Genomic DNA, 27,769 nt, shown 5'->3' on the forward strand with positions numbered 1-27,769 from the left:
CATGTCACCATATCACAAAGAATCCAAACCTCCAACAATCGAGGTCACGTTTTCAGTGAAACCAAAGCGATCTGGGCTGACTCCCAGAACAGTGCACAACGACTTTGCGAGGACTCGACGGAGGTTCGTCTATTTTAACCAGCAAGCATAACCCGTGTGCCGTAACCATGTGGAAACTAAAACGTGAGTCTTGCTTACAGTATTTGATCGCAATTGTTACGAAAGCAAATTGAAATGTGAGATCGTCAAGACCTTTAAACTCCTGAAAAGCAAACCAATGAAATATAGTATTAACGACACAATAATTGGCAGGCTCCGCGGGGTCAAGGGAATTGCTGGAGTGAAGTGGACAAGATCCATTGAAGTTGTTCTAGTGGCAGTGGCAGGATGCAATGAGTTTGAAACTGTGTAGAGATCGATCATGTATAATCCCTCTTTAAAAATGTTTTTTTTTTTGCATGAAGCGTTGGACTGAAGTTTGAAGTTTATTTGTTGTTTCCAACAGCTCCGATCGAGTTGCCACTCAGTCTCAAGTACAACCACATTTTGGAGGTTTGTGTTCTGAAATAAACAAGACCAACGTTCTTCACCTATTCTGTAGACAAACAAGGGGAAATTACAACTGTGCGTTCCACGTATTTACTTGTGAAGCATACGTGCGGTTGCCATCGGCAAGAATTGCTTGATTATTTGGTTTGTTTTTAAACAACTTGCCATATGTTTCAGATCTTCATAGATGAGCAGCGCGGACACGCCGTCTGAATGATGATCATTTCTGACTTTAGAGAGAATCTGTTTAAGATAGGATGGTCAGTGTAGATTCGATAACATCGGCAGTGGCTGTTTAAGTGGAACGAATCACAACACATAACATTGTCATGTAATCACAGTCATTTATACATTTTCAAGGTTCTCGCTGATTCCTCTTTTAGTCCCTCCACCTCTTTAGTCTAGCTATCTCCCCTCTGCTTTTCAGTCCAGAAAGTCAGCTGTCCACTGGCTGCCTGACCGGCTGAGCTCCTCCAGCGCTTTGTGCGACGTCTTATGTCCAATGTCAGCAAATTCCATAATCAGCGCTTAGATCGCCGACGGTCTGGGCGTTACAGAATTTTTATGGTACAGGAAGCTATTTGACCCATCGAGTCCAAGCAAACCAATCCCACAATTCACATGCCTGACTGTCTCTCCATAACCATAAGTTAATCATTCTCAAGTGCCCCGTTCAATTCTCTTTTCAAAGGCACCGATCTACCATTACTATGACGTGCAGTGAATTCTAGATCATAACCACTCCGGATATTCTTTAAGTTCCCATTATTGAAGTTAGAACAACTAAGCACCCTCACACTGCTGGGTGTCATGTTGATTGTAATAAGAATGCATTTTTGATTGTTTTGCAATACAGTAATATTGAACCATAGATCTGATTTGAACTATGCTTAAATAAACCTGGAATATAAAGCTAGCATCAATAATTATAACATAACTGCAAAACTCATAAAAATGCATCATCTTCACTAATATCCATTACTGTTCTCACACATTTTCGCCTATATGTAACTCTGATTTAAGAACAGTTAGGTTACTGTTAACTGCCCTTTGAAATGGTTTAGCAAAGCACTCAATTTACAGTTAGAGTTGAGCTATAAATGTTGGCTTAGGTATTGATGTTGTATGAATAAGTATAAAGAATGTATTTTCTATGAGTCAAAACAGCATCAATAATCTGTGTTTGTGAGCAAGGGCTTCTTGAGAAATTCCCCATGTTAAAATAGCTTTGAAGATGTTCCCATCATACAAAATTCATCAATCAAATGTTTATTTTTATTAGCCTTACACTTTAATTATGTGCAGAAAGACATTCAATATGCCTAGTAAGAGAGTCAATAGGTGCTACCTTGCATTCTATGCGATTGATTGATATCCCGCACTTCAAGTCATTTAAATCAATCCTATCAATACTGTTGAAGATGAGGAAACAGCAACAATTCCTGATAACACAAGACAAGATATTTCTCAAGAAGGCCATTGCACAGAAAGGCAAAGTATTTTATATATTTATAGGTTTCAAATACATGCTGTCATCATCGCATCCTTAGATGTGTTGGTTTTTAATTCAAATGATACATTTCACTATATCTTTCAATATACACATGTTAATTAAATCTGAATTTCTATTTATTCATAGGGTAAGGATATTACTGTGTGGCCTGAATTGGGTAGCCTGCAAAGTTATTTAAGCTCTGGGACAAGAGTGAAATATTGTACATTATCTCTTAAAAATATAATAACTATCTGATAGAAGTGGGATTAAAATCCATAGGGAAAAGTATCAGCTGAGATGATAGAGTATTCACGGTTCATTGGTTCTGTGACAATTGGGGCAGGCGGAGTTGGGGTTGGGTCATTGAAGGGAGAGAGCTCCGCCTTCCATCCTTTAGCATTTAAAATATATTTTTATATTAAGAATCAGAATCAGGTTTATTATCACCGGCATGTGACGTGAAAATTGTTAACTTAGCAGCAGTAGTTCAATGCAATACATCATCTAGAAGAGAAAAATAATAATAATAATAATAAATACACAAGTAAATCAATTACTATATATATATTGAATAGATTAAAAACACGCAAAAAACCGAAATACTGTATTTTTAAAAGAAGTAAGGTAGTGTCCAAGGGTTCAATGTCCATTTAGGAATGGAATGGCAGAGGAGAAGAAGCTGTTCCTGAATCGCTGAGTGTGTGTCTTCAGGCTTCTGTACCTCCTTCCTGATGGTAACAGTGAGAAAAGGGCCTGCCCTGGGTATCAAAGGTACTGTAGTGGTCATGAAATTGCACAGCTCAGATATAGGCCCTTCAGCCCTCAGCATTGATGCTGTCCCTTTTTGTCCATCTACCTGCATTCGGATCATATCCTTCTATGCTTTGCCCGTTCAAGTGTCCTTGTGCTAATATGGCTGTTCATAATTTTAGAAATTAACTCCACGCGATATTGAAATTAATATTAAAAAATTGTCAGCTGAAGAAGAATTTCCAAACTTCTGCAAAAATCAGACCTGTATGGCAAATGTTCTTACAATCCAAATGTACAAGAGATTGAGGAACCGAGCAACTCAAAGTGGCTTCACACTAGATGATGTAATCCAACCTGGTGTAGATAATCCTGGTAAGAGACATTTTTATATGAATAATTACTTAGAGTTTCATTCAGTAAAATAATATTGCTATGCACTTTATTTTCATAACTGAATAATTTGTAAACTCTCTATTTGTGATTCTATTGAGATTTTAAAGACCAGTTTCAATGCTTTGCCTTACATCAGTCATCAGTATTTAGTAGTTGCCTATACTGACAATGTATTCCTTGATTTTTGTTCATGTAATGTTTGAGTATAGACCTGCAAATTTTCAGGAGTTATATGGAATAAATGATCCTTTCAGGACTAATATTGTGCGAAGTGTTATTGCGTTCGGACTATTTTACCAAATAATATTTCAATGATGTCAATCTTTTAATATTAAAAAAGAACACAAGTGTGTTATCTGCAGTATTATAAGTATTTAGTTGACACTGGTATTTTGTTTATAGAGAATTCCTGTGTGAGGACAACAGGGTGTGTGGCTGGAGATGCTGAATCATATACTGTCTTCATGCAGTTCTTTGATCCTCTCATTGAACTTTATCACAGTGGTTACAAGATATCCGAAAAGCATAAGAGTGACATGAATCCAGAAAACTTAAAGGTAGCTTTTTAAAACTAACTGTGATACTTGTGCACGATCTTTCATTAGATGACAATTGTATATAAAATGTAAATATGTTATTCAGACCATTAAGCAGGCTAATTCTGCACCTTTTAGTCTTTTACTGATCATAACTACTTATGATTTTTCAAATTACTAACCCCCAGCTCACAAGATACGCGCCTCCTGCTTTAGCAAACAGTGACCCGTCTCTCCCTTTATTGACCTATCCCCAACACTGCCCGCTGCCCAATTAGCAGAGATCGAATCAACAATGGATCCTTCATCTCAGCTGCTACTTTTCCCTTTGACTCTCAATCCCACTTCTATTAGATAGCTATTATACTTATATAAGAGTTAATCTGCAATGTTCCTCCCTAAAACCTTTATCCTATAATTCCTCTCATCTTCCACAACCTCCTAAAAAGTTTTTTTCTAACATCTTTATCACCTCACCCAGTCCACTTCCTACATTTGACCACCACATGTGAAGTATCTTGTTGAATGAAATGCACCACAAAACTTCTATTGTTCACATAATGTGGGCCACACAGGCAAGGCTACTATTTAATATTTACCTCTAAATGTCCATGAAGATGACATCTCCTTGCAAAGCCTTTTATTCTCGCTTTGAAAGGGAGAATTAACCTACAGCTATGAGGATTCCTGTACCAGCTAGTAACCCTGTGATTTTTGTCTCAGAGGCCAACATCAGGCTGTTTTTTCAGGAGGGTGAACCCCCGCAAGGCAGCAGACCCTGATGAAGTACCTGTTAAGGCTCTGAAAGCTAGCGCCAAACAACTGGTGGGAGTGTTCAAAGACATTTTCAATCTCTCACTGCTACAGTCAGAAGTTCCCACCTGCTTCAAAAGGGCTACAGTTATACCAGTGCCCAAGAAGAGCAGTATGAGCTGCCTTAACGACTATCACCCAGTAGCACTCACTTCTATAATGATGAAGTGCTTTGAGAGGTTGATCATGGCTGGAATGAACTCCTGCCTCGGCAAGGACCTGGACCCACTGCAATGTGCCTATCAACACAATAGGTCTACGGTACGTGCGATCTCATTGGCTTTCCACATGGCCTTGGTTCACCTGGACCATAGAAATACCTATGTCAGCATGATGTTTATTGACCATAGCTCAGCATGAAACACCATCATTCCTACAGTCCTGATCAATAAGCTACAGAACCTCTTTCTGCAACTGGATCCTGGACTTCCTAACTGGAAGACATATCTAGGTGGATTGGTAATAACATCTCCACCTCACTGACAATCAACACTGACGCACCACAGGGATGTGTGCTTAGCTCTACTCTCTCTACACCCATGATTGCGTGGCCAGGCACAGCGCAAATGCCATTTATAAATTTGCTGATGATACAATCATTGTTGGCAGAATCACAGATGGAGATGAGAGGGTGTACAGGAGCGAGATATACCAGCTAGTTGAGTGATATTTCAGCAACAACCTTGCACTTAATGTCAGTAAGACCAAAGAGCTGATTGTGGACTTCCAAAATGGTAGGATAAGGGAACACAAACCAAACCTCATAGAAGGATTAAAAGTGGAGAGACTGAGTGATTTCAAGTTCCTGGGTGTCAATATCTCTGAGGACCTAAACTGTACGCAACATATTGATGCAGCTATAAAGAAGTCAAGACTGTGGCTATCTTTCATTTGGAGTTGGAGGAGATTTGATTTGTTGACTAAAATAATCGAAAACTACTGCAAATGTACTGTGGAGAGCATTCTGACTGGCTGCATCACCATCTGATATTGGGGAGGGACTATTGCACAAGATTGAAGGAAGTTGCAGAAACTGGTAAAATTAGTTAGCTCCATCAGGGGCACTAGCCCTCTGTAGTATCCAAGACATCTTCAAGGAGCGGTGCCTTAGGAAGGCAGCGTCCATCATTAAGGACCCCCACCACCTAGGACATGCCCTCTCCTCATTGCTACCATTGAGAAGGAGGTACAGAAGCCTGAAGACGCACACTCAATGATTCAGGAACAGCTTCTTTCCCTTTGCCATCCGATTTCTTAACAGACATTGAAACCATAAACACTACCTCACTGCTTTTTTTATTTTTTTTTGCATTACCTATTTAATTTAACTATTTGATACACACACACAAATATAAAACTATAATTCATAGTTTTTTCTATATTATCATGCATTGCATTGTACTGCTGCTGCAAAGTTAACAAATTTCACGACATATGCTGGCGATATTAAACCTGATTCTAATTCTGAAATCAGTCCACCTATTGCCTTCTGAGGTAGAGAATTCCATAGGTTCTCTTCACATATCACACTGAAATGCCTGACCCCATACCTGCAAGGGAACCACTCAAACCATAAGAACAAAAGAAATGGGAGCAGGAGTTGGCCATCTGGCCCCTTGAGCTTGCTCTGCCATTCAGTAAGATCATGGCTGATCTGGCCATGGACTCATCTCCACCTACCTGCCTTTTCCCCATAACCCTTAACTCCCCTACAATGCAAAAATCTATCCAACCTTGTCTTAAATATATTTGCTTCACTGGGCAGAGAATTCCACAGATTCACCACACTCAGGGAAAAGCAATTCCTCCTCATCTCCATCCAAAATCCACTTCCCCGAATCTTGAGGCTATGTCCCTTAGTTCTAGTCTCACCTACCAGCGCAAACAACCTTCCTGCCTCTATCTTATCTATACTTTTCATAATTTTATATGTTTCTATATGATCTCCTCTCATTCTTCTGAATCCCAACAAGCACAGTCCCAGGCGACTCAATCTCTCCTCATAGTCTAACCTCCTCACCTCTGGAATCAACCTGGTGAACCTCCTCCGCACTACCTCCAAAGCCAATATATCCTTCCTCAAGTAAGGAGACCAAAACTGCACTCAGTACTCCAGACACGGCCTCAACAGTACCCTGTACAGTTGCAGCATAATCTCCCTGCTCTTAAATTCAATCCCTCTAGCAATGAAGGCCAACATTCCATTTGCCTTCTTGATAGCCTGCTGCACCTGCAAACTAACCTTTTGTGATTCATGCACAAGCACTCCCAAATCCCCCTGCACAGCAGCATGCTGCAATTTTTTACCATTTAAATAATAGTCTGCTCTTTCATTTTTCCTTCCAAAGTGGATGACCTCACATTTACCAACATTGTATTCCATCTGCCAGACCCTTGCCCACTCACTTAACCTACCTGCATCTCTCTACAGACTCTCCATATCTTCTATACAATTTGCTTTTCCACTCAATTTAGTGTTATCAGAAAACTTAGATACATTACACTTGGTCCCCTCTTCCAGGTCGTTAATGTATATCATGAACAGTTGTAGGCCCAGCACCGACCCCTGTGGCACACCGCACACTGATTGCCAACTAGAATAATACCCATGTGTGCCAACTCACTGCTTTCTATTAGTTAACCAGTCCTCTATCCATGCTAATACATCACCCCAACTCTATGCATTCCAGTTCAAGAGACCACTCATTCAAGCATCGCTATCTTCACCTCTACCCCCACTGTAGCTGGGGGGAGCATTTTCTCCACATTGAATCAATCTAGAACAGTCAATTTTTATGATTCAGCGCAGTTCCCTTCTTCTAAACTCTAGTAACTCAGACCAACTAACCACCTCAGACAACATTTCCGCCATTCCAACAGCCTAGGAATCAGACTGACAATCATTAACTCTTATCCCTCTTTGGCAAATATATTCTTTCCTGGGTAAGGAGACTAAAGCAGTAGACAACACTCAAAAATATAAGTGATTCTGCAGATACTGGAAATCTGTCCATTGCCCCCACCAACACAATAAGGCCAAACTCAGGTTGGAGGAGCAACACCTTGTACTTTGTCTTGGTAGCCTTCTACCTGATGGCAAGATCATTAATTTCTCCAACTTCCAGTAATTTCCCCCTTCACTCCCCCTTCTCTCTTTTCCCATTCCCTCCTCTGTTTCCCCTCTTGCCCCTTCTCTTCTCACCTGCCCATCGCCTCCCTCTGGTTTCCTTCCTCCTCCCTTTCTTCCATGGTCCACTGTCCTCTCCTGTCAGATTTCTTCTTCAGCCCTTTACCTCATCTGTTTATTTCCCTCCATAGATGCTGCTGACTTGCTGAGTCCCTCCTGCATTTTGTGTGTGTTGCTGAAAACAGCAAACAAGGTGTGATCTCACCAGATCCCTCTTTTGCAATGAAGGTCAAAGTACCGTTTGGCTTCTTAACTACTCACTGGATCTGCAAGTTTGCTTTCAGTGACCGATGTAGAAGCACACTACGGTGCCTTATTTCCCAGACTTTCTGATTTTGTACCATAGTAGATGTTTTCCTGATTCTCTCGGTTTTACTTCATTGCCGTTGATTCCGTATACTTTCCCAGTCACTTAACTTGCCTGCAGCACCTTCAAACCTTTTTGCATGCTCCTTACAATTTGCAGTTCCACTGGATTTCATGTCATTGTCAAACATAGAAATATTACATTTAATTCCTTCATACAAATCACCAATGTGATTAGCTGGGACACAAGCATTCATTTCTGTGGTGCCTCATTAATCACTTTTTCACGCTGAGAAAGACCCACATATTCCTACTCTGTTTCCTCTCTGCTGACCAATTCCCTGTCCATGCTGGTAGATTATGCCCATGTGCACACTAATCTTTGATCTGGGACTTTGTCAAAAATCCCCTCTTGCAGGCTGGACAATGCTGGAGGTTAGCTCCTTGAGCAATTTCATGAGTGGTCTTCCATAGGCTCCTTCACTGTAATTAACATCTGAGTCATGCAGAGGTGGATGATCACACCTCTGGGGAGCTGACCGTTCGCTGGGCCTGGCTGCAGTGTTTTCATGCTTTCTGGACATAAACCCTACTGCTAAACTACTCACTAACATCTGTAATGCCTGGTAGCTGAGATGGTGGATAGCAGTGTCAGATTGACCGATGTATCGTCCTTTTCCTCCCCCTTGGAATGGGACAGCTCCATTGCTGGGCTGTAGCTGATGGTTTTGCCTGAAATTTCTGACATGAGGAAAGGCAACAAGATATGTTCACGTTGATGGGCAGAGGCAGTAGAGAAGGGCAGAAGATCATGAGAAGAGAAGAATGTAAATGTGGAGAAAAGTTGATGGAAGCACATTACACTCTTTATGTTAACTGTTCTTCAATGAGCCACAGACTCTGTAGTGGACAAATCATGAATACCAGAACCCTGTGTGTGCTCCAGACAGCTCAACCTGTAAACCTAGATCAGCTGCTACTGTATGTAGTTTTCTGTAAGAGAGGAAAGATTGCTGCAACACACAGAAAATGCTGGTGGAACGCAGCAGGCCAGGCAGCATCTATAGGGAGAAGCAATGTTGACGTTTCCGGCCAAGACCCTTCGTCAGGACTAACTGAAAGATAGTAAGAGATTTGAAAGTAGGAGGGGGAGGGGAAAATGCGAAATGATAGGAGAAGACCGGAAGGGGTGGGGTGAAGCTGAGAGCCAGAAAGGTGATTGGCAAAAGGGATACAGAGCTAGAGAAGGGAAAGGATCATGGGATGGGAGGCCTATGGAGAAAGAAAGGGGGAGGGGAGCACCAGAGGGAGATGGAGAACAGGCAGAGTGATGGGCAGAAAGAAAAAAAAGGAGGGGGAAAATACTAAATATATCAAGGATGGGGTAAGAAGGGGAGGAGGGGCATTAACGGAAGTTAGAGAAGTCATTGTTCATGCCATCAGGTTGGAGGCTACCCAGCCGGTATATAAGGTGTTGTTCCTCCAACTTGAGTGTGGCTTCATCTTGACAGTAGAGGAGGCCATGGATAGACATATCAGAATGGGAATGGGACGTGGAATTACAATGTGTGGCCAGTGGGAGATCCTGCTTTCTCTGGCGGACCGAGCGTAGTTGTTCAGTGAAATGGTCTCCCAGTCTGTGTCTGGTCTCACCAATATATAAAAGGCCACACCGGGAGCACCAGACGCAGTATATCACACCAGTCGACTCACAGGTGAAGTGTCGCCTCACCTGGAAGGACTGTCTGGGGCCCTGAATGGTGGTGAGGGAGGAAGTGTAAGGGCAGGTGTAGCACTTGTTCCGTTTACAAGGATAAGTGCCAGGAGGGAGATCGGTGGGAAGGGATGGGGGGGGGGGAATGAGTGGACAAGGGAGTCGCGTAGGAAGCGATCCCTGTGGAAAGCAGAAAGGTGGGGAGGGAAAGTTGTGCTTGGCAGTGGGATCCCGTTGGAGGTGGTGGAAGTTACGGAGAATTATACGTTGGATCCGGAGGCTGGTGGGGTGGTAGGTGAGGACAAGGGGAACCCTATCCCGAGTGGGGTGGCGGGTGGATGGGGTGAGGGCAGATGTGCGGGAAATGGGAGAGATGCATTTGAGAGCAGAGTTAATGGTGGAAGAAGGGAAGCCCCTTTGTTTAAAAAAGGAGGACTTCTCCTTCGTCCTGGAATGAAAAGCCTCATCCTGAGAGCAGGTGCGGTGGAGACGGAGGAATTGTGAGAAAGGGATAGCATTTTTGCAAGAGACAGGGTGGGAAGAGGAATAGTCCAGGTAGCTGTGAGAGTCTGTAGGCTTATAGTAGATATCAGTAGATAGGCCGTCTCCAGAGATGGAGACAGAAAGATCAAGAAAGGGGAGGGAGGTGTCAGAAATAGACCAGGTAAATTTGAGGGCAGGGTGAAAGTTGGAGGCAAAGTTAATGAAGTCAACGAGCTCAGCATGCGTGCAGGAGGCTGCGCCAATGCAGGAAAGATTGTGTGTGTGTGTGTGATAAATTTACAGGTTTGACCAGCTGAAAGGGTGTGTAAGTTGTGCGATGTTCAGTACTGTACGTGTAATGTTGAAGTGGAAGTGATTGTGGCAGTGGAGCCTTTAGCAGGTGGCATTTATTCCTAATCAGATGGAAGAAGTCATAACTCTTCTGGGACATCACCGGCATCTTTGATTTCTCTGACCACCTTTCTGTTTGTTTTGCAGAAGGGAGTTAATGGAGTATGTTTATGTTCTTTTTTGTAGGCATCCTTTATTTTCCCAGCAAACTGCCAGCATCAAAATAACGCGAGGAGGTCCGATTTGGTGCTCGTCTCCCCTTTAAGAAGGACAGGCTCGTTGTCAATTAATGCTGAATAGCTTCAATGAGTCTTCAGGACTCATTCCACTCTAGTGTGATCGAAGCGTGCAAGTCCTTGCACGGCGTTGGTGCTGCAATATCTCGCATTAGTAGCACCGGGATAAACGTGTATACCCAATGCAGCAGCGTGGCGCGACTTTGTATATGTTTCAGGCGCATTTGAATTACTGCACCCTTTAAGTATTTCGTTAATACGATTACTGCACCGAACTCGCTTTTCTCCCTGGCAGGGTGGAGATGATCTAGATGGACAATATGTGCTGGCGTGCCGAGTGAGCACAGGACGCAATGTGGACGACTTCAGTTTCCCACCCCACTGCAGCCGCGGGGAGAGACGTGCACTGGAAAAGCTTGCAATTGCAGGTGATTTTATTTCTGTTTATAGCTGGACACAGTTCTAATTGTAAAAAAGCTTTAAAATCCCTTTATTCCATCTTTTATACTTCCTGGAGTTAAAAAATCTAAATTATTGTACTTATGGAAAGAATTCCATCACCATCTGGTGGGCATTTGGGGGAAAACATTACAGCTGTTAATACAAGTCAAACCAACTGAAAGGGCAAACGTTCTTTGTTGATCTGTCAGCTTAAAATAACTTGAGTATTTCTGTGCTATTTTTATCTGTTGTCATTTGAAAGGTAGTTGGAAGCTGCTGAAATATTCTCTATCATTGTTTAACTTGTTCCCATGTAACCATACAATCTAAGATAGTGGTGGACCATTATAAGCAAGAATATAGATAATCACTGACTTTTGAAGTTAAGAAATTGTCTACATTTTACTCTAATTTAGCAGAACAGAAAATCTCTTAGCAGGTCACAACGCAATTTTCAAATAAGTTCTGTCTGAATATTACACTCTCAGTATTACACTCAGTAATAACAATTAAAAAACACAGTAAATATAAATACATAAGATATCTTGTATACATTGATTGTATGTCTGTAAAGTGACACTAGGCATAAGGTGACAGGAAATAATAAAGTAGTGGTGGAGTTATTGGGTGGAAATGTTGATCAGCCTTACTGCTTGGGGAAAGTAACTGCCTTTGAGTCCGGTGGTGCTGATGTGGATGCTACATACCCTCCTCCCTAATGGGTGTGGGGCAAACAGTCTATGAGTAGGTTGGATAACATCCTTCATGATGTCACTGGCCCTTTTCTGTATACAGTATATAGCCTTGATGGTGGGTAGGCCAGTGCTTGCGATACACTGGCCAGTATTTACTTGCAGTGCAGTTTCTGTACCAAGCAGTGATGCAGCTTGTCAGGATGCTCTCTATTGTAGAATGACATGAGTGAATATAGATGTGCATAGTCCAGCTCTCTTCAGTCCCCTCAGAAAGTATAGCTTTCCTGACTGTGTAGGATGTGTTGTGGAACCATGAGAGGCTGTGTGTGATGTGCACTCCCAGGAGTCTAAAACTGCTCGCAGTTTCCACCAACTTGCCTCCAGTGTAAAGGGTGTGTGGGTGACTTGAGTTTTCCTGAAGTTGATATCCATCTCCTTTGTCTTGTTGACACTGAGGAAGCTACAATGGTGGCTGGAGCTGGAGTTCTCATTCAACCCATCATAATAAGAGAAACTGCTTTAGCATAATCTGTTGGATTTATCTGGCAATTATTTCCCTCGTGAAAGTAATGTATCATATTAAAATAGATTGTTAGTAAATGAAATCCATTTAAATGCAAATGATGCCAAAATTTATTCAACCTATATTTTTAAATTGTATGAATTCATGCTTTTTAGTTGTTTTATTTGAGACTTTATCTGCAGAAATTATATTTACTTATAGTGAAGACTTTGCCAAAAGCAGTTAATTCCTGGTGTTGTGTTCACATCTTGTTATGGCATTCTGTAGTTAAATAAAGTTTCTATCCAATTAGATGGCAGAGAATTATTAGTTTTCAGTATGACCAGATGCTTGCATGAATTAGCTGCATGCTATTTAGCTACTGTGTTTACCCACATAGAATAAAGATTATGTTTCAAAACAACTAACACAATGATTGTGAAATTCTTTTGGATACACTGAGGACTAGGTGTTAGAAGGCATTTGTATTTTTACTTATAGTAATTATATTTATATATCTTAAGCTTCCTCTGTCAAATGGATGAAAATGTTTAAGTAGGTCATATCTTAGTTATTCACTCTTCAGGAAGGGAGAGAGGCAGAAGAAAGGAAACTATAGGCCAGTTAGTCTGACCTCAGTGAAGATGATGGAGTCAATTATTAAGGATGAAGTCTCAGGGTACTTGGAGGCACAGGATAAAATAGGCTGTAGTCAGCGTGATTTCCTCAACGGAAAACCTTGCCTGACAAATCTGTTGGAATTCTTTGAAGAAGTAACAGCAGGATAGACAAAGAAGAATCAGTGGATGTCGTGTACTTGGAATTTTAGAAGGTCTTTGACAAGGTGCCATACGTGAGGCAGCCTAACAAGACTAAAACTACCAGAGCATGGTATTATAGGAAATATTCCAGCATGGATAAAACAGTGGCTGACTGGCAGGAGGAAAAGAGAGGGGATAAAGGGAGACTTTTCTGGCTGGCTGCCAGTGACTAATGGTATTCCACAGGGGTCTGTGTTGGGACTGATTCTTTATAAGTTATATGTCAATGATTGGATGATAGAATTGATAGCTTTGGTGAAAAGTTTGCAGATGATATGAAAATAGGTGGAGGGGCAGGTAGTTTTGAGGAAGTAGAGAGGCTGCAGAAAGAGCAAACATGAGGAAATCTGCAGATGTTGGAAATTCAAACAACACACACAAAATGCTGGTGGAACACAGCAGGCCAGGCAGCATCTATAAGGAGAAGCACTGTCAACGTTTAGGGCCGAGACCCTTCGTCAGGACTAACTGAAAGGAAAGATAGTAAGAGATTTGAAAGTAGTGGGGGGAGGGGGAAATGTGAAATGATAGGAGAAGACCAGAAGGGGTGGGATGAAGCTAAGAGCTGGAAAAGTGATTGGCGAAAGTGATACAGAGCTGGAGAAGGGAAAGGTTCATGGGATGGGAGGCCTTGGGAGAAAGAAAGGGGGAGGGGGGTAGCACCAGAGGGAGATGGAGAACAGGGAAACAACTAAATATGTCAGGGATGGGGTAAGAAGGGGAAGAGGGGCATTAACGGAAGTTAGAGAAGTCAATGTTCATGCCATCAGGTTGGAGGCTACCCAGCCGGTATCTAAGATGTTGTTCCTCCTCCAACCTGAGTTTGGATTCATTTTGACACTACAGTAGGATTTTTGTCTTTAGAGCAGAGGATGAGATTATTTGATAGAGGTGTACAAGCTGATAAGAGGGACAGATTGAATGGACAACTAGAATTTCCCCATGGGGATGAATAAAGTATCTATCTATCTATCTAATGTTTTTCCCAGGGCAGAAATGGCTAATATGAGAGGGCATAATTTTAATGAGAATGAAGTATAGGGGGTATGCCAGAGGTAAATTTCTTTGCATGTAGGGTGGTGAGTGCATGAAATATGCTGCGGTGTAGTGGTAGAGGCAGATACATTAAGGTCATTAATGAGACACTTGGATAGCCCTCCATCAATGTGCCTATGTGTGATGGAAGGGCAAGACTGATCTTAGAGTAAGTTAATAGGTCAGCACACCATTTTGGGCTGAATGGCCTGTAATGTGTTCTATGTTCTAAATTGTGATGTATAATCAAATTCCAGCTCTTACTTAGAGCAAGACCTTCGTCTTTGTTGAAATTCTTTACCTCTAGCTTCATTTCAATAATTTCCTTTACCAGGTGGAGCACCTGGTAAAAAGCCTTTGGCGTGACACAGTAGTTTTGTGCTGTCAAAGTCAATCCTATGGCCAGTGCGAATGCAATGTTCTTCTACCACCGATTTCTCAGGGTAACCCAAACGGATACACTTCCTCTGCTCCTTAATGCAGGTTTCCACCGTGCATCCCATCTGGCCAATGTACGCTGCTCCACATTCACAGGGAATCCGGTAAATGCCAGCTGACCAGAGTCCCAGGTCATCTTTGATCTGCATAAGCTGTGATTTGAGTTTTTTTTTACAGGTTTGTGAATAGTATTAATCTGGTATTTTTTTCAGGATCCTGGTGATCCTTCCAGAAACTATGGAAACATAGGGAAGAGGGGAGGTAGTGATGGCTCCTCCTCGTTGTTAGGTTTCCTGGTTTACCTGTTGGCCTTTTAGAGCCCGTTTGATTTCATTCACCTTGTAGCCATTCTGCAGGAACGTTGTGCATAATTGTCTTATTTCCTCAGGGAGATTCTCCGGGTCTGAAATAGCTTTTGCACGGTTAATCGAAGTAGAACAAACCACTGTACATTAGGAGGCATGATGGTGGCTTTTACTGTTAAGGTACATCCGTGTGAGTGGGTTTTGATAGATGTCATGCATAAAGCTACCGTCCAGTTACCGTTGTATTAGAATGTCCAGGAATGGGGTGGGGGGGGGGAGGGCAACCATTTTAACAAAGATTAAGATTTCACTCTAAAAACTGGAATCTGATTGTAAACAAGGTGAGAGAGCAGAAAACGGATTGGATGAGGACTATCCAATCAGAGGGCTGGACTATAGGGGTATAAATACCACCGGACTTAGACATGCCCAGGTATCATCCCTGATGAAAATGGTAGAGTTTGTCATCGAAACGTGTTATAATTGATACCTATACCAAGCTGGAAACCTGAGAAGAGTTTATTTGTCAAATACGCCGGGAAAGCACTAGATCATTTTATTTTTGGCCAGAAAAGGACTTTCCTGCACTCGCTGATTTTCATCAAGCCATGCACTGTTCAAAAAAATTTATATCACATCAAAACAAGTCCAGTTTTTGATCATTGATCCTTTCACTAGCACATCCTATCTTTTTTAATAATAGAATATTTCACTGTATTAGTATTATCTAAAGTAACAGTTAGTCTCCAGGCAATCCGTCTCATCAAACCTCATGCATTTTATGCATTCAGAAGTCTTGCCCTGTGTGTTGTCTCTTTTACTTTTTCCCGTTACTTCATCTACCAGTGATTCCTCTTTTCATTTGGTGTTCATTAATACAATTAAGTATATTACAAATAGAACGTGGATTCAGCCTACTGATCTGAACAGTCCATGTTTATATTCAACCTTCTCACAAGTCGTAATCCTAATTCCACATACCCATATTCTTCCTGTATCTATTTGCACTCTTTACTATCAAATATATTGCTATGTGGTTTCTGATTCAATCAGGAGCCTCAAAATGGCCTTGCAAATGTGTGTGCAAAAGCACAGTTCTCCTGTTATTGTTCTAGATCTCATAGATGTAATATTATATCTATGTTCTCATTCCAAACCTTTTAGCCATTTGCTCCATCTATTCTAGCCCATTTCCTCTGAAGCATATTTTTAAATTCTTCTGTTTATTCTCTCCCGTTGAATAATGAGTGCTTCAATTTTACAAGTTTTATGCTTGCATTTACTCATATCAGAGAGCATCCTTTTTATTCTGTGGTGTACTGTTTTTATTATGTCAACATCCTTCTAATAGAAAAGAGCCCAAAACTGCTCTCTCCACTCTTGCTAAAATTTGTATATTCTCCATTCTGTTTTCAGGTTACCTTTTTGACTAAATTATTGTTAGTAGTAAATCATAAACACTAGAAAGTCTGCAGTAGTAAATCATAAACACTACAAAGTCTGCAGATACTGGAAATCCAAATCAAAATGCTGGAGTAACTCAGCAGGTCAGGCAGCATCCATGGAAATGAATAACAGTTGATGTTTTGGGCTGAGATCCTTCATCAGTAAACAGCTGATGTTTCGAGCTGAAACACTTCATCACTGAAATGTCAACTGTAATTTCCACAGATGTTGCCTGACCTGCAGAGTTCCTGATGAAGGGACTTGGTCCAAAATGTTGATTGTTTAGTCTTTTCCATAGATGTGGCCTGGCCTGCTGAGTTCCTCCAGCATTTAGTGTGTGTTGGGTGGGAAAGGTTAAGGGCTGGAGAGGAAGGAAACTGAGGAGAGTGGACTATAGGAGAAGGGGATCCAGGTGGAGGTGATAGGCAGGTGAGAAGAGGTAAGAGGCCAGAGTGAGAAATAGAAGAAGAGGGGAGGGAGAAATCAATATTCATACCATTAAGTTGGAGGCTATTCAGATTACCCAGTTAGTTAGTAGTATTAGTTTCTTTCTGTTTCTACCTTGCACTGTTCCCATTTCAGTTCATTCTATGCTCTGCTCAAATTTTCCAGACATAATCTTTCTATACAATATTATGACTGAGGAGCAAACTATTTTTATTGGAAGTCAGAATAAGGTGGTCGATCTTAAAAGTTGGCAACTGACCACCATTCTATCCAAGTGATGAATTTGACCATTTGACTAATCTATCAATGATTGCTTTTAAGTTTATAGATATTTATTACTGCTAATCATGTCTATTGTTGCTCTGAATATTTAAAAATGTGCAGACTGCCATGCAGCCTTTTTTAATGCAACTGTTTCCAATATTTGACAGTTTAAACCTGAATTCCCAATATGGTGTCTTCACATTGCCTACTGGCTAAAAAGCTACTTGGCTGTCACCTAACAATTTTGTCTGTTTCACTACTTTTCCCCAGAGTACTGTCCTTTGTAGTTTTATATTTATAATTAACAGTTTTTGTTTTAGATTCTTACATTTTGCCGAAGTGTAAAAGAATTTGCATTTCAACTGAATGGCTTGACTTCCCTATGAGCATTGATATTTTTGTTCAAGTCCCTGTGGTTTCTTTGTGACTTACTTTAGGAGACTTTGAAATGCATTTATTAGAAAGGGAAGAAGCTGGGAAGTTGCCAGTTTCCTGCAGAGTCCAGCACATCCCTGACAGCTGAATAGCAGTGGGGAGCGTTCCCCTTCTACAGTTTGTACATTACACTCTTATCTTTGCTGTTGCTACTAAGTAGATACCAGCCTGAGGGCAGAGCCTGAATTAAGTGAATGTCCGCCAGCAGTTCCTTTGATCTTGAACTACAATCAATGAACATGGGACTGGAAAGCAGCTACAACATGGTCTAGGTTAATTCTACAGATGTATATGGGGTTGACCTGAGGGTGTGGAATAGAGAATGTATTAGCTGTTTCATGAGAGTATTTCAAATTATTTTATTCAGAAATGAAATTATTGTGTCATTTGAGTTTAAAGGTGTCAGTCCATAGAAAATACCAGATGTTTCTCTGTTTAGAATGTAATTAAATGATTGATTTATAACTTTACTGGACCATGGCAAATTTACAACATAGAAGGAAGACTCGTATCCACGTTGGTCAAAAAAAAAACAGCATTGAACTAATCCTTTTAACATTTAGTCTGTGGCTATTCAGGCCACAGCTCTTCAAGTACATGTACAAGTTATTTTTAAATGTGATGAGGTTTACTGTTTCTGCCACCCTTTCAGGCAGTGAACCCCAGTCTCCTATGCACAGGGTGTAATAATTTCTCTCTTACCTTGTCTTGTCATACAGTGTGGAAGCAGGCCTCTTGGTTCATGCTGACCAAGATTCCCATCCAACTAGTCCTACTTGCCCATGTTTGGCCCTATCCACGTTAATCAAATCCTAATACTTCTGCAAATCACTTTAAATCTTTGTTGCCCAATTTTAACCCCAGTAAGGGAGATGAGTTCTTCCAATTTACTCTATGCAGGTCCTTTCCTTAACTTGATTAAGATTTGTCTTTGTCTCTTCTTCTAAAGAAAATAACCCTAGTTTATTTAATATTTACCCATTGCTACTATTTGTCAGGCAGTTTAATGTCCTCATAAATCACTTCTATGCCTTCTCTAGTGTAATCATATCTTCCCTGTAATGTGGTCAAAGCTGTGTTCATGCTGAAGTTGTGGCCTAACTAGCAATGTATAGTTTTTGCAAACCCTTCCTGCTCATAAATTCTGTCATGGCCAATAAAAGAAATCATCCCATTTGTTTTTACATCTCCTTATTGACCTTTCAAGATCTATGGATGTACATTTTCACAAACAAGAGAAAATCTGCAGATGCTGGAAACCCACTCAGTCCTGCTGAAGGGCTTTGGCCCAAAACATCGACTGTACCCTTTTCCATAGATGCTGCCTAGCCTGCTGAGTTCCTCCAGTATTTTGGATGTATACTTTCTCCTTGTTTCTTCATAGAATACAATGTCAGGACTTTCATCATATATTCCATTGCCTTGTTGAACATCTCCAAGTGAATGGATTAAATTTTATTTGCCCTTTATCTGCCCTGCTGACCAGACTCTGTATCTTGCTGCGGTTTAAAATTTTCTTCCTAACTGCCACCACATTGTTAATCTTTATCATTTCCTGCATAATTCATCAATTTGTGTGACAGAAAGTCAGGGACTGAGTACTGAGTGGAATATAAAAGCATTTTAAAAAATCTGCTTTTACAATTGAAACTATCCTGACTATGTCTCTTTCCATCAACTTTGATCAAATCTATCATCCGTAGCCCTCAATGGACTGAATGATGAATTTAAGGGCACTTATCACTCATTGAAGAACTTGAGTGAGGAAGACCGTCGGAGTCTGACTGATGCTGGAATTCTTACTGATTATATTGTTACTCCAAAGATGCTTTCATCTGGAATGGCCAGAGATTGGCCAGATGCACGGGGAGTCTGGTAGGTGTACTTTTTAAATCCCGCATGTTTGCTAAATAGTCAGTGATCTCAATGGATTGATAAACAATGACACTTCTGAATAAGTTTCCCCATGTTTTTGAGCCATTTATTGAATTCCTCTTACACATTGACATTTCACATCTATTTTAAATATACTTACAGCTTTTCAACCTGGTGAGCAACTTGGAATAGAGTATTAAAGGCTGGGAAGGAGAACAATTGATTTAGTGACCTTGTGGCAACTTAATGGAATACGGGGAACAAAAGGATCAAAAGGAGGTTTAGCATTAGACTATAATCAACTAACAGTACAGCTTGGAGAAATCCAATGGGTAGTTTGCCCAGCAAACAGCTTGACCATTGTCACTAGGAAACCCAGGAGAAACAGAAAACGCAGAATAGCTTAGTAGCTTGGCTCTTTTTGGGGTAAATAAATATAAATTTGTGTGAGTAGGGTGTGTTAAATTGTTATAATTCCTTATATTTTCTCCAACATGCAATGTTCAAAACTTTATAGTTATTGCTTTCACAATACTTAAAGAATTTCTGATTTTTCTTGAATCAAATTATTTTATTGGTACAGTTTTAAAACTGAGAAAAGTTGAATGTTACTGTGATAATAACATTAATTTTATTAAAAACATAAGTATGCGATGTAATTAGTATTATGATTGGTAGCTGCGGATAATAGATTAACAATGATGCTATTATACTTGACAAAGTATTGAGTTGTTGGCTTCTGTGGCTTCTCAAGACCGTCGCTTACATTCTAAACTACTCACACTATTATCCATCCAATTAAGAACCAAATTATGTTTAAGAGCATAAGACATAGGAGTGGCATTAAGCCATTTGGCGTATCAAGTCTGATCTGCCATTTCATCACGACTAAGCCAATTTTCCTCTTGGGCCCCCAATCTCCCCATATCCCTTCATGCCCTGTCCAATCAAGAATATATATATATAAAAAAAAGACTTGGCCTCCATAGTTGCCCGGGGAAAAGAATTCCACAGAAAAGACTCCCATTATTCCCACTCCTTGCCTCCAGCTAACCAGCTGCTGCTTTATCCATGCTAGAATCTTTCCTGTAATACTAGGCTCATAGCTTAAGCAATCTTATATATGGCACCTTGTCACAGTCCTTCTGAACATCCAAGCACACAACATCCACTTTGTCTATTATAGAAACAGAAAACCTACAGCACAATACAGGCCCTTTGGCCCACAAAGCTGTGCTGAACATGTCTTATTACCTAGGGTTACCTATTGCCCTCTTTTTCTAAGCTCCATGTACCTATCCAGGAATCTCTTAAAAAACCCCATCGTATCCGCCTCCACCATCGTCGCTGGCAGCCCATTCCATGCACTCACAACTCTGAGTAAAAAAAAACTTACCCCTGACTTCTCCTCCGAACCTACTTCCAAGCACCTTAAAACTGTGTCCTCTGGTGCTAGCCATTTCAGTGCTGGGAAAAAGCCTCTGACTATCCATATGAACAATGACTCTCATCATCTTATACACTTCAATCAGGTCACCTCTCATCCTCCGTCACTCCAAGGAGAAAAGGTAGAATTCACTCAACCTATTCTCATAAGGCATGTTCCCCAATCCAGGCAACATCCTTGTAAATCTCCTCTGCACCCTATGGTTTCCACGTCCTTCCCGTAGTGAGGAAACGAGAACTGAGCATAGTCCTCCAAGTGGGGTCTGACCAGGGTCCTATATAGCTGCAACATTACCTCTCAGCTCTTCCCACGATTGATGAAGGCCAATGCACTGTATGCCTTCTTAACCACAGAGTCAACCTGTGCAGCAGCTTTGAGTGTCCTATGGACTCGGACCCCAAGATCCCTCTGATCCTCCACACTGCCAAGAATCTTGCCATTAATACTATATTCTGCCATCATATTTAACCTACCAAAATGAACCACCTTACACTTACCTGGGTTGAACTCCGTCTGCCACTTCTCAGCCCAGTTTTGCATCCTATCAATGTCCCGCTGTAACCTCTGACAGCCCTCCATACTATCCACAACACCCCCAACCTTTGCGTCATCAGCAAATTTACTAACCCATCCCTCCACTTCCTCATCCAGATCATTTATAAAAATCAAGAGTAGGGGACCCAGAACAGATCCCTGAGGCACACCACTGGTGACTGACCTCCTTGCAGAATATGACCCATCTACAACCACTATGGGCAAGCCAATTCTGTATCCACAAAGCAAAGTCCCCTCAGATCCCATGCCTCCTTACTTTCTCAATAAGCCTTGCATAGGGTACCTTATCAAATGACTTGCTGAAATCCATATACACTACATCTACTACTCTACCTTTATCAATGCTTGTTATTTCTTCAAAGAATTCCAACAGATTTGTCAGGCAAGACTTTCCCTTGAGAAAGCCATGCTGACAATGGCCTGTTTTATCATGCTCTCCATGTACCCTGAGACTCCAACATCTTGCCAAAGAGGTCAGACTAACTGGCCTATAATTTCCTTTCTTTTGCCTCTCCCGTTCTGAAGAGTGGAGTGACATTTGCAATTTTCCAAGTCTTCTGCAACCATTCCAGAATTGTGATTCTAGAAAGATCATTACTAAATGCCTCCACAATCTCTTCAGCAACTTCTTTCAGAACTCTGGGGTGTACACTATCTGGTCCAGGTGACTTATTTACCTTTAGGCCTCAAGTAACTTCTGGTATCCTCTTTAATATTGTTGGCTAGCTTATTTTTGTATTCCACCTTTAACTTTTTAAACTTGCTTCTGTTGGCTTTTAAAAGCTTTCCAATCCTTTAGCTTCCCATTAACTTTTGCTCTATTATATGCCCTCTCTTCAGCTTTTACTTTGACTTCCTTTGTTAGCCACTGTTGTGTCACCTTTCCTTTAGAATACTAATTCCTCTTTGGGATCCATATATTCAGTACCTTCCAAATTGCTGCCAGAAATTTCAGCCATTGCTGCTTTATTGTCATCCCTGCCAGTGTTCTTTTCCAATCAATTTTGGCCAGATCCTATCTTGTGCCTCTGTAATTCCCTTTATTCCACTGTAATACTGATATATCTGACTTCAGTTTCTTATTCTCAAATTTCAAGGTGATTTCATATTATCATCACTTGCCCCTAAGGCTTCTTTAACTTAAGGACTCTAATCAATTCAGGTTCATTGCACAACACCCAATCCAGAATAACTGATCATCTAGTGGGCTCAACCACATAGGCATTTTAGAAATTCCCCCTCCTGGAATCCAGCACCAACCTGATTTTCCCAATCTACCTGCGTGGCTATTGTAATTTTGCCCTATTGGCCCACATTTTCTATCTCCTGTTGTAATTTGTAGGCCACATCCTTACTACTGTTTGGGGGACTGTGTACAACTTCCATCAGGGTCTTTTTACTCTTGCAGTTCCTTAGCTCTATCCACAATGATTCAACACCTTCCAACCCTTTGTCATATCTTTCTAAGGATTTGATTTCATTTTTTAACCATCATAGCAACACTACCCCCTCTGTCTTCCTGCCTGTCCTTGAAATACAATGTGTACGCTTGGACATTAAACATGTAAGCATCTCTCAGCCACAATTCAGTTATGTCTACTTCACACCTGCCAATCTGCAACTGTGCTGCAAGTTCATCTTATTCTGTATACTGCACACATTCAAATACAACAAACCTGTATTCACCTTTTTCAATTTTGTCTACCTTTTACGTTGCAATTCATCCTGTTGACTGCAATTTTGCCCTAGCAACAGCGACTCTTCACTACACATTGCCTTTGTTTGTAAATCAGCCAACTCATCTTAAGCACGATTCTCCACCTTTCTTACAATACCTGTATTGAAACACAGGCAGCTCAAGACACTAGTCGCACCATGCTCAACCTTTTGATTCCTAAATTTGTCTGAGGTTTTATCTGACTCCACAATCTCTCCACTAAATGTACTGGCACTCTGGTTCCCATCCCCCAGCAACTCTAGTTTAAACCTCACTGCGTGTCGTTAACAAACCTTCCCACTAGGATATTAGTTCCCTTCCAGTTTAGGTGCAAGCCATCCCTTCTGTACAGGTCTCCCCTTCCCTGGAAGAGAGCCCAATGATCCAAATATCTTTAGCCCTCTCTCTTACACCAACTTCTCAGTCATGTATTAAACTGTATAATCTTCCTAGTTCTGGCCTCACTAGCATGTGGCACTGCTAGCAATCCTGAAATTAGAACCCTGGAGGTCCTGCCCTTTAATTTAGCACCTTTTTGCAAAACCTCGTCACTCATCCTACCAATGTTATTGGTACCTGCATGGACCATGACTTCTGCCTGTGCACCCTCCCACTTAAGAATACTGAGGACTCTATCCAAGATATCCCGGACCCTGGCACCTGGGAGGAAACTTATCATCCAGGAATCTAGTTCTCGCACACAGAACCTCATGTCCATCCCTCTAATGAATCCCCTATCACCACACTGTGCCTCTTCTTCCCCCTTTCCTCCTGAATCACAGAACAACTTATTCCAGTGATGTGAACCATTTTAGTAGAAAAATGTTAGATGAACCAATAGTTTTGCATGAGTAGAGATGAGGAGATACGGAGTCTCCTATGAGGACCAATTTTTTGACATAAAAAAAACCTTTGATTAATCAGATAGAATCCCATTTGACTTCAAAGATACAAATGATAAATTTGCATTTTACAGGCACAATGATATGAAAAATTTTATTGTTTGGGTCAATAAAGAAGACCACCTTCGTATTAGTTCTATGCAACAGGGAGGGAATCTGAAACAAGCTTTTGTACAGTATTGTTTGGGTCTTAAAAAGGTAAGTAAAACCTCCATTTTTAAATATTAACTCTAGGTGTTAATCACTGCTGTACTGCATTTAAACAATGAAAACAGCTTAGAACAATATATTCCTTTTAAGGCATAGAAATTGAGGTCTGGCTACCAAGTGAAAATATTTGTAATATTGCAAAGAGAGGAATAAGGCTGCAGATTGGAAACATTTTAGAATTCACCAACCAAGAAATTGATAAGGAAAGGGAAAGGAGAATGCAAGACTAACTTAGTTAGGACCCCAAAAGTTTCTACTGACATAATTAAGAAAATAAATCATTTGTTAATTTAGGTCCCTAATTGACTGCATGAGCATTGGCAAAGAAATTAAATATTTTATTTGCATTGAGGAAACAAAGTAAAGCTCTGGGGAAACACAGAAAACAAGCCTAGAATGAAGCTGAAAGAAACCACAGTAAAAGTAAGGTGTGGAGTAAGCTAACAACATTGAAAACCACTAAAAACCCAGATTCTGATGATCTGCATTCCAAGGTTTAAAATGAAAAGCTATAGAGATGATGGGTACACATTTTGACTTCCAAAAATCTTTTGATTCTCAAACAGTGATTGTAGGGAGCAAATATAAAACAGGGAGAGATGAAATGGATTACAAGTTATGCTGATGTCAATTGAGTTGAAAAATTATAACTGGCAACAGTACGCTTAGAAAATAGGTAAGGTTCCACTGCAGACACCGGAATCTGGAGCAACCATCTGCTGGAGGAACTTGATGGAGTAGCATCAATGGGGAAAAAGAAGTTGTCAAAGTTTTACAGAACTCTACAATTCCTTACCTCCTACAGATTCTGCCCCTGAATTTCTCCAGCAGATTGCATTGCTGAAGGCTGGTCGAACATAGAACAGTACAGCTCAATATGGGCTCTTCAGCCCATGATGTTGTGCCTACCTTAGTCATTAAAGATATTGAGGGGAGATGTAGGGTTATCCCGGGAAAGAAGCACTGAGGTTAAAGACCACTCGTGTTTTTGAATGGCAGAGAAGGCACGAGGATCTGATTGGCTGGCTTGGTGTGCGTGTGTGTTGTCAAGAACCAAAATACAAATGAACTTATTTTGGCAGAAATGTCTGAAGATTGTCACAAATTTAAACTCTGGAAGAGAAATTTCATTAGATAGTGCTAACACTAGGTATTGCATAACTTTGTAGGTTCTGCCTAGATTGTAGCCAAAAGCTTTGCTACATTATATCTTAAAATATATACACCACTGGAGAATCTTAAATAAAGGAAATATAAGTAAAATTAGGAAGTAAAATGCAAATACAGTTCATTACTTCACTTCTTTAGATCATAAATTTCAAATACCATTCCACAAGCAGAGACCTGGTATTCCCAAGCCCGACTCTTATTTCCTCTACTGGCTGGAAAAACAGTGAACCCTGGAAGACAATCAGATCAGGAAGCGAAGGAAAAAGAAAAAAAATAACATCTCAACAAACCAATAAAAATGAACACTTGGTATTGGACTTCGATATTATTTTGTTAATGGAGCCAGACTAAAGAATATTTGCTGATGACTACCATAACATCATACATTTTCAGAAGACTGAGATATAACCAATTGTTTATCTAGCTTGAAGAAATATACCATCAGAAAAAGCACACCTTCATCTGGAAGGATAACCTAGGTTACGTGTTGACTTGCCCTTCTGAACTTGGAACAGGCATGCAGGCAAGTGTGCACATTAGGCTGAAGTACATCAGTAAGCATGAGAAGTTTGATGAGATCTTGCAGCGACTACGTCTGGAAAAAAACTTCATTGGTACGAAATTTAAAATTCCTTATTAAATTACTAATTCATTAACTACCGTACTTGAATTTAAACAAATGGTGAGTAGCACCAAGTTGGAAAGCATTGTTGAACTGTTATTAACAATCTGGATTTATTAAACCAAGTTTACGTCATAATATACTGACCCTTACCTTACAGCAGGAAAAATCCATTTCTTAAAAGTTCTCCCATTTCCCATCTTTATTGATCAGTATATATTCCATTTGTTGGCAATATATTTATGACTCTACACTAATATATTGCACTATGCCTATCCATACATTTGCACCATGCTGAATCTATTGAACTTTAATTCTCCATTCAAAATTAACATGTACCTCTATTGTTATAATTTGTTCACTTCAGACTGGAGTGCTTTTAAACACCTTACTTTTAGATATCGTATACTTTAATACATTTCATTTTCGTTAGTATTGAATTTTCCACTCCTATCAGATCATCACTCATGACTTTTGCCATTCAATAACAGAATAAATAAAAGTCAATGTAGAGAGTGCACAACAAAAGAGCGCCTGTGCAGAGAGAAGCATAATTTATATTTCAATCATCAATTTGGAATGTCAACTCTGCTTCATTTTCACTGAAGTTACTTCTCTTAACTGTTTCCAGCAACTTCAGTTTATATCTTAGCTTTCTAGCATCCACGGCATTTTGATTTTGTAGTTCAGTATTGTTCTTCGATTCTGTCTTATTAGTCCTGCACCGTCCCTTCCACAACACTTTGAACCTCTCATCAGACTTCCACCTCTCCCTCAATTGCCACAGCCCCAGAAAAAAATAACATGCCCTACCTGTTGAATCCAATTCATCCTCACACCTTCCCTGCAGCCTCTGACATAGTAGATTGTATAATTTTTTTCCTTTTACTAATTATCTCAATGAGAACTGCTTTTTTGAGGTTCTGCCTAATCTGTTAAATCATTAAGATCATCAAATATGTTTATTTGCTTCCAATTTGCATAGATTTCCGAAGAATTTACTTTGGCTTCTTTGCCATCCTGCCAAGTATTCAATATTTCAGCCCAGTATTAAAAAAAAAAATTCTCTTACCTGTTACTTCTACATCATATTCAATTAATTCATTAACCTGTTTACTGTAACAAGTTACTTGTAATTGATGAAACTCTGGGTATATTTATTATTACTTTTCTAGGTGCTGCCCTTGTTTCCACTGAAAGTGAAGTCTGTGATATCTCTAACGCAGATCGAATAGGTTTCTCTGAAGTTCAACTTTTGCAGCTTGTTGTCGATGGCATTAAACTGCTGATAAACATGGATAAACATATTGAACAAGGAAAATCTATTCATGAACTTATTCCTGCTCAGAAATAAATGTACATATTCAGTAAATTTAGTGAGATGAAATTTTCTTCAAAGATGTGATGTGAAACATTTCATGTTATGAGACACTAAAGATAAAATATTTGTAGACTAAACACAGCATTACACAATACTTAAAAAGAAAACTTAAATTTTCCAGTTGCATTTCTGTCACTATTTTATATATGCTTGAAATAAAACACCAGTTCATAATTCCATGCATACGTGTGTTTTTATATTACAAAAGATAATTCTATATTCACCTTTTGTTTATATCAACACTA

At 40.3% G+C, this 27,769-nt stretch overlaps 1 protein-coding gene across 3 annotated transcripts; it reads left to right on the forward strand.

The window, feature by feature from the left end:
• Window positions 1-17: 17 nt before the first annotated feature.
• On the forward strand, window positions 18-27,701 carry LOC140730414 (creatine kinase M-type-like). Of its 3 annotated transcripts, none has more exons than XM_073050770.1 (9): window positions 18-183; window positions 506-552; window positions 2,977-3,169; window positions 3,593-3,747; window positions 11,112-11,244; window positions 19,349-19,520; window positions 24,216-24,339; window positions 25,946-26,135; window positions 27,319-27,701. In XM_073050770.1, exons 1-9 carry the CDS (start codon window positions 168-170, stop codon window positions 27,495-27,497), a joined length of 1,209 nt encoding a protein of 402 aa, XP_072906871.1. In that variant the 5' UTR covers window positions 18-167; the 3' UTR covers window positions 27,498-27,701. The 3 variants fall into 3 exon arrangements, with proteins under 3 accessions (XP_072906871.1, XP_072906872.1, XP_072906873.1); XM_073050771.1 differs by having other exon boundaries at window positions 84-183; window positions 506-624; XM_073050772.1 differs by lacking the exons at window positions 18-183; window positions 506-552 and adding an exon at window positions 675-693.
• Window positions 27,702-27,769: the final 68 nt, after the last annotated feature.

The sequence above is a fragment of the Hemitrygon akajei genome, chromosome 7 (genome assembly GCF_048418815.1).
Source record: "Hemitrygon akajei chromosome 7, sHemAka1.3, whole genome shotgun sequence".
Classification (NCBI taxonomy): Eukaryota; Metazoa; Chordata; class Chondrichthyes; order Myliobatiformes; family Dasyatidae; genus Hemitrygon; species Hemitrygon akajei.

Excerpts from the sequence above, each read along its gene's own strand:
- LOC140730414 (XM_073050770.1), top strand. Across the intron at positions 553-2,976 it reads AGTACAACCACATTTTGGAG|AAATTAACTCCACGCGATAT; the intron begins GTTTGTGTTCTG and ends TCATAATTTTAG. Across the intron at positions 24,340-25,945 it reads ATTGTTTGGGTCTTAAAAAG|CTTGAAGAAATATACCATCA; the intron begins GTAAGTAAAACC and ends TTGTTTATCTAG.